The 8,182-nt window shown below is 35.9% G+C and overlaps 1 protein-coding gene across 1 annotated transcript; it reads left to right on the top strand.

Moving 5' to 3' along the window:
- The first annotated feature begins 934 nt into the window (after positions 1–934).
- Positions 935–5,574, top strand: LOC106523442 (olfactory receptor 1). The gene is made up of 3 exons (XM_014016857.1): positions 935–1,861; positions 4,120–4,173; positions 5,500–5,574. The coding sequence occupies exons 1-3, from the start codon at positions 1,073–1,075 to the stop codon at positions 5,572–5,574; spliced, it is 918 nt and encodes a 305-aa protein (XP_013872311.1). The 5' UTR covers positions 935–1,072.
- The last annotated feature ends 2,608 nt before the right edge of the window (positions 5,575–8,182 follow it).

Below are 8,182 nucleotides of genomic sequence, written 5' to 3'. Positions count from 1 at the left end.
TGACGCGCYGCAAGACCCCTAGAGGTGCATCCACCATAGACTTTCCATGTAAACCTGCACCTGCAGCTCAAAATGCATTCGGTGTGAATGTAGCTTTATTAGTGCAGACGCTTGTACTGATTAAATTCAGATTAGCCGCTCAGATTGCCTCGCTATTTTTATTTTCAGTTGGCTTTGGACTTATAGTTATTTCAAATTACAAATTATTGTGGTAAATATGATTAATTTTTCTATTTTTCTTTTCACTAAAAAAAATGAAAGMCACAATTTCTGTTTTAGCTATTAGTTATCTTCCAGTCATTTACAGCTTCATATTTGTGGTAAAGAAGGTTAAAGAAGACACAGTAAGTTAAACACTCGGATAAATTTCTTTTGGCAGGCTTAAACAGTGATTTTTGGGGGATATTGTCTGACAATAAAAAAAACATGTTTAGATTCTCATTAGTCTACAATATCCCCCTACGAAGGGGTAATCTAAAAACTTTAAGAGATATTCAAACAACTGAACACAGGACCAGTGTTTTCCAGGTTTGGCTCCAGGATGTGACTTTGATGGTCCTGCAAAGGTACTGTGGTCCCTTTGTCTTGTTGTCATTGTAAGGTTTCTTTTAGTTGTACCTTTTCTGATCCAATACACCCAGACCAATGTACAATGCCAGTTTCAACTTGGAACTCTTAAACCCTTGGTAGTATTTTACAGAAATGTATCATTTGGGTTAATCAGTCATATTAAAAAAAAGCTGTTCAGACCTCACTTACTGTATCATAGTAAACAAGGCCGACAGTTCTCCCTTGTGTGTTCTTTAAAAGTTATGGTCTGCTTAAATCATATGCTTAATGACATCAACTAATTAAAAAATAGAGTGATGCAAGTCAACATCCAATACATGAGCAGGTCATAACATATAAATATAAAAAACAACCCAGTGCTGTTCAGCTTACAGCAGTGCACGCTCTCTGTTCTCTGTAGTGAGTTAGTTTATAGCTACTTCTGTCAAACAGCTGCATCATCTTTTGTTGTGTTGTTGATTTTGTGATTGGTTTTTTATATTTAGTCAAACAGATAATAGTAATGTACTCAGGAGGAAAAAGTACCACCGTGTTGAACTCCACATTTGTTCGTCCTGAAAAATTCTACATCAGTGGGTTTACCAACCTTCCTCATGCTAAGTACTTTTTTATATTTTTGTGCTTTGTTTACATCATAACTCTGCTTGGAAATGGTTTTCTCCTGTCTCTTATTTACCTTGTGAAAACTCTTCATACTCCCAAATACTTAATTGTATCGAATCTGGCTTTCACAGATTTGTGTGGGAGCACTGCTCTCATCCCTAAATTGTTGGACACATTTTTATTTGACAGGAGATATATTGCGTATGAAGCTTGTTTAAGCTACATGTTCTTTGTTTATTTATTTACATTTGTGCAGTCATGGATACTTGTGACAATGGCATATGACAGATTTATAGCAATTTGTTTCCCTTTAAGATACCACAGTATTGTGACTAATAAATCTGTAGTTGCTATGCTGCTGTTTTCTTGGGTGTTTTTTATGAGTTTCATGATAACCTCAGTTGTGTTTCTTAATCGTCTTTCTTTCTGTGGATCATTAGTGATACAAAGTTTTTTCTGTGATCACGGACCAATATATCGTCTGGCCTGTAATGATTTCACTAATAGTTACAATATGATCTATGTTGTCCTTATCTTTGTCATTTTTCTTCCTCTTGTTTTGATATTTTTAACTTATGTTGGTATTTCTGTCTCACTGASCAGGACTACATCAAAGGATCAACGACTTAAAGCACTGAAAACTTGTACTTCTCACCTGATTCTTGTTGCTCTTTTCTTTCTACCACTGGTGGGCACCAACATAGCTGTTTTGACCTCCTATATTCATCCAAATGCTCGGATCATAAACTCCAGTTTAACCCACACAGTTCCAGCGATGCTTAATCCTATTATATACTCTTTAAAAACAGAAGAAGTGATAAATGCTGTCAAGAGGCTTTGCAAAAGAAAAAAACTAAACAGTACAGTTACAAATTGGTGATGGTTTTATATTATTATCAGTTCTAAATAATCCATTGTAAATGGATAATATGCATGCTATGTTTTCTCAGTACTTTATCTATTTATTATGTTCAAAACTTTTCAGCAGGATTTGGATAAGTTTGTTCCATAAAACAGGATTATCCTGATCCTCACGTGAGGTAGGATTACAAGGTGGAATTCAGGAAGAAAATATGGGAAAAAAATTGCCAAATAATACATTTAGATTATTTAGTGTATATATACTTTATAGTACACTTCACTTGTTTAACTTGTAAATTGATAAAGAAGATAAAAAATTGGCTACCAATTATGCCTTTCAGTATAGTTAAAGTAAAAGTCAAAGAAAACTGATCTTGTTCACAAGAAATCCATGAACAGATTTTAATAACAAACAAAAATAATATTCAGKTTTTTTGTAATTGATCACTATATGTTAATTTCAAAGCAACAATCATCAGAGACGAACCTGTCAAAAATAATTTCTAATAACTGGAGCCCTTACTACATGTCCAGTCAGTCCCTCATTCTGACAATGTGCCTGAGGTTGGTCTGGTTCTTCAGGAGGCTCAGGTGTATTGTAAACATCGTCATAAGAAAGGTGAATACACTGATGTGATTCTTTATATTACTGGAAGTGAGAACTCTAAAGCTCTGCATGGGATTCAAGATGTTAAAGGGAATGGCGAGCCTATGAATGTTGAAGAAAGTGATCCAGTTCCTCCTAATGCAGAGGAAACATTTATTCTGGATCACAGCCTTTTTAATGAAGAACAACCTGGATCCTCAMTGGCGGAGCCAGCAATCGCAGGAGCTCAGAAAGAGTCTTGAAGCAAACTTTGTCAAATAAAAATGATGCCTATGAAACACTTCTTAAATGAGAATCTGGAAGAAGAGAAGCACAGATCCTACTGGCAGAGGAACAAATCAAGCTGACTAAACTGCAGCAAACCAAAGCAGAACTTCAGATCCACCTCCTAAAAGCAGGGCTTGGAAATGCTGGTCTTTCCTCAGATGAACAACAACCATAAACCTTATTTATTTATTTATTTATTTATTTATTTTTTATGATGACTATTGGACATTTACCTTTTTTTATCAGGATGTTTTCAAAATATCCACAATGTATTTGTTAATGTATGTTTTTTATTTATTTATTGTGGCTCAGATGAGGGGTCAGAAATTTAAAAAGGAAGTGGATGTTTCTTATTTTTGTTTCAAAAATAATAAACACTTAAAGTGAGCCCATGTTGGCTCTTCAACCTGTTTTCTTTTTACTTAGCTGGTAGCCCACATTGTCATATGTTGTCTCATTTAGAGCACTGGCAATCTGGATTTTGTCTTCTTGAAAACGGGCTCTGGATCAGGGCGATCCAATCTGAAGTTGCTTTGAAAAACTGACATCAAATTAAGACAGAGTCCTTGATTCTGGATAGCAAAGAACTGAAGTAAATTTTGTAATTGATTAATTAAATATTAGATTCAATATTGTCTTTTATATTTTCGGATCATTTCAGTCTGTAAGGTTAAAGCTGACAGAGTTGGTGTGTGTGTGTGTGTTATCATATGTTCTTTCTTTAGAGTTACTTTCTGACATCTGACGTAAAAGGTAACACCTCCTAGGGTGTAACCAGGAAGAAAGATACATTATAAGCTCAATTCATTTTTATAGTGCAGGGAARKYGTCAGTGTGTTGAAGAGTCTCTGCTCAGAGCAGGGCTGCTCGGCTTTGTTTGGGTTTTCTTGATATGAGCCCAMGGTCTTACTGAGGCATGTGTGCTGAGTGCTGTTCTGTGACTGAACCTGATTGGAGTCAGAAAATTGGAAGATAAAGTTTTAAGAAGAAATCCAGCAGATTCCTGTTTATTTGGACATACCATTTTGAACAATGCATATTTTTCCTACAGAATATTTCCAAATTTGGATAGATTTTTCCAGATTACATTTTTTGAACAACTGGCCMTAGATGTTTGTGAAATATAAATGAAAAGCTAAAAGCTCCATAAAAACATTGGTTTCTACTTTTACTTTACTACTGATTAGCTGCTGAGACTGCCTCACAGTTAGATATTTATTTTTAGTTGGCTGTGGACTTATAGTTATTTCAACATACCAATTATTGTAGCAAACATGAATACTTTTTCTATTTTTCTTTTCTATTTTTCTTTTCACTTAATAAAAAAAATAAAAGGAATGATTTCGGTTTTATCTATATTTAAACACAGCTATTCATATTCATTAATAATAATGAGGATTAATATTTTCCAGTTATTCACAGATTCACATTTGTGATAATGTAGGCTATAAAAAGACACAATAATTTAAACGCTCTGATAAACATCTTTTGGCAGGCCAAAACAATGATTTTTGGGAGATATTGTCAGATGGTAAAAGAAGCACTTTTTGAATCTCATTAGTCTACAATATCCCTCTATGAAGAGGTAGTCTAAAAACTTTAAKATATATTAAAACAACCAAACACTGGACCAGGCCTCTGGGGCTCACTGAAGAGGGTTTTCCACCCAAGTAACAGGGAAAGTTAAACTGTTGTTCTGGTATTGTTCTTATATGGTTCTGTTAAATCATAACGTTCTTAGAACGTTCTTTGAAGGTTATTGACTAACGTTTGAACAAACCTAGATACAACRTTCCAACCTAACGTTAGCCTGATGTTCAATGAATTTTCCGTTTGCCATCTGATCGGGTGAAGGTCCTGCGCATGCATGGGCATTTTTCTTTGGTAAAGATTTATCTTCATTGCGTGATTATGCATCTCTGCAAGCTGTTCTTGTAATTTTCATTTTGACATTTTTTAGTCTAAACATGCTTCACTAAATACATAAAAAGAATGGATTTGGTATTGTAATTTTTTTAAACACAAGTGAACTAAGTATTTTGCCTTAATTAATAACATTAAGGAAATGTTCAAAGAGCGTTCTACGCTGAATAAAGGAGATATCTCTTGGATTTATTTACATTCAACAGAAATGAGGCAATAACGGAGAACTGTTAAATCTCGCGATACTGCACGTGATTTTGTCTCACGTGGGATTTGGATTACAGGAAGTGGGAACCAACCAACTGTCCATTGTCAGATTCAAATGAAAAACCCATGGTACASATTGTTTCTACTTTGTTCGGGTTGATTTTATGAACGAATATTGTCAAAATCTCCGTCAAATTCAGTTAAATGTCAGTAAAGTCACTGTGAAAAAGTAAATACTTTCTGTGAGATTATATCATCTGGAGATTATATAAAGTCCAGTCCATACAGGTCAGGACAAACTAAATGTTTTGTAGAAGGTACTTGTAGATGATACTTCAGTGGGCTTATGCATCACCAGAGCGACACCAGGTCATGACTTTTCTGATGTTGGCATCGTCTCGAGTGCCATGGTTCTTCAGGATCTGTGTGACCCTTGCAGTAGCCATGCTGTGGTTCTTCAGGATCTGGACAATGTGGCCCTTGCAGTAGCCATGATGTGGTTCTTCAGGATCTGGACAATGTGGCCCTTGCAGTAGCCATGCTGTGGTTCTTCAGGATCTGGACAACGTGGCCCTTGCAATAGCCATGCTGTGGTTCTTCAGGATCTGGACAATGTGGCCCTTTCAGTAGCCATACTGGGGTTCTTCAGGATCTGGACAATGTGGCCCTTTCAGTAGCCATGCTGTGGTTCTTCAGGATCTGGACTGCATGGCCCTTGCAGTAGCCACGCTGTGGTTCTTCAGGATCTGGACTATGTGGCCCTTGCAGTAGCCATGCTGTTTGGACATTTATTTACTTCTTAAACATGGATTACTCATCACAGCTCTGCTACAGTTTTGAGATGATTCAAAATGTGGCAAGGGAGCTGGTTGTGACTGAACTCTTGAGAAAAGACCAAAATTTGAAGACAAAACTGCTCCCATAAGGAAAGCTGACTGTTTTTGTTGTAGGATGTAGGCTTATAGAAATATAAGCTTTCCCACACCTCTCATAACAAGGTTATGAGGAAATTATTTACCAAGGAATTTCTTATTTTTCATCAATATCTTGACTGTGCAAAGTGAATCAGACACACAATAAGTGGAACMACTCAGATGAGTTCAATTTGATCCATTAACAATACRCMATCGTTTATTTACATAAATTAAACAAATCATGAGTTAACAACTTAATTGTGGGTCATCAGCTTCCTATAACAAGTTTTACAATTAATAAGATATAAATCCGCATCCGAATTCAGTCTATATCAACTCAAAATACTTATGATAGAACAAGAAATTGTCAGTTCTGATGTTAAATAAACCAGACATTTAATGGCTAATTAAACTTAGATTCTAACAAGGCAAATAGTAACAAACAAAAGGAGGAAACAGTAAGATTAGTTTTTCTACTGTTTACTTTTACTAAGTATGAGAGACAACCGGACCTGCACTTCTTTCTCAACCCAGCTTCTGCYGGACCTRTCACCATAAACATCTCAGCCTTTTTACCTTTTGATGACTTCTTAGACACCCTCTGAGTATCGARAYTGGTCCACCTCTGATCGGTCAGGAAGACTCAGTAAGTCTGCTCACCTCCATCGGTAAAACATACGTTATTTCTCCGGTCCGCTTCTTTCCAGGCCCGTCCGAGGCCTGCTTTAGAGGCAGAAAATCTTGTTTTCTCACTCGAGGTGAACCCTATATTGTGAAGGTGAAAAGACATTTAAACCTCACTCTTGCCCTCCTGCATTTTGGAGGTTGAATTTCCAGGTGAACAATCAGCAATCTCAAACATATCACAGTGTTATTGTTAAGAATTGACATTAATGAGTTTGTAACTGTTGTAGAAATTATGTACAATTTCTGACTAGCAGCATTGTTCAATTATAGTTTGTATCTTTAGTGAAGAGATGCAAGGTTGTGCAGTCTAAATAGTCCCATCAGGGCCTGTTTAGTTACATAAATGTTGAAGTAAAGAATTTTGAATGCTGTTTTGAACCAAGATGTCACAATATGATRAGTGTTGGAATTTTTGACACACTGGATCAGTGTTTATCGTTTGGCTCTTGATTAAATGATATTTTTGTACGTGGGTAAAATGAGTAATGTTAAGAGTTAAGAAAGTTAATAGGAATTTGCCATTCTAGTAATCATTTATTTAAATATTAATGGTAACTATTTCTGCATTTCAAATCAGGCCAATAGTTCCATTGAATTGTTTACAATTGCAATTGTTCATTCAATCAGTCTAGAACCGAGGTTCTCAAACTGGGGTCCCAGGACCGCGAGGGGTCCACGAGCCCTATCTTGGGGGTCCTCAAAAATGTTCAATAAATGGTTATTTTGGATTTTATTTGAAAAATGAACATGAGGAACAATGCACTAGTAAAACAAACATACTAAACCAAACAAAAACATAATCTCATAATATTTAGGGGTTAAAATGACAGTAAATTATTTCTAAAACAGCATGGGGTTTATTAGGGGGTCCCTGGAAATTTTTCACACTTGTAAGGGGTCCCCAGACCCAAAAAGTTTGAGAACCCCTGGTCTAGAAATTATGGCCTTAAGCAGAATGTTTGTGTTGTTCTTTTCCAAAATTGTTAGCTGTAACATTTAAAAAAGTGTCCAATTTCAATGCTGCGACTGAGGTAACAAAACACTGAAAAACTGATTTAAACTGTTGATTTATATCTCAGTAGGTCAGTAATGTCACTTCAGTTTTTTAGCTACCGTCACTGCAGTGAAATTAGACATTTTGTTTTACAAGACTGCAGGGGTTACTGTTAACTATCTTGGAAGAAAATAAAAACATTAAAGGAATGTTCAAAGAACGTTCTAGCATAACGTTCTCACCTAACGTTCTGAGAACCAAGGGTGAACTCCAAAGTAATGCTCCGTAACCTAATTAGAACATTCTAGCAAAGTTCTTCTGTTACTTGAGCAGGCTTGGCTCCAGGATGTGTGCACTGTTTAAAAGTTATGGTCTGCTTACGTTGCATCATTTGCTTAATGACATAAATTGATTAAAAATACAGTGATGCAAGTCAACATCCAATAAATGAGCAGGTCATAACATAATATAAATATGAAAAACAACCCAGTGCTGTTCAGCTTACTGCAGTGCACACTCTCTGTTCTCTGTAGTGAGTTAGTTTACAGC

This window comes from Austrofundulus limnaeus, unplaced genomic scaffold (assembly GCF_001266775.1).
Source record: "Austrofundulus limnaeus strain Quisiro unplaced genomic scaffold, Austrofundulus_limnaeus-1.0 Scaffold157, whole genome shotgun sequence".
In the NCBI taxonomy this organism is placed as follows: Eukaryota; Metazoa; Chordata; class Actinopteri; order Cyprinodontiformes; family Rivulidae; genus Austrofundulus; species Austrofundulus limnaeus.
This window is presented reverse-complemented; position numbering and strand designations above follow the sequence as displayed.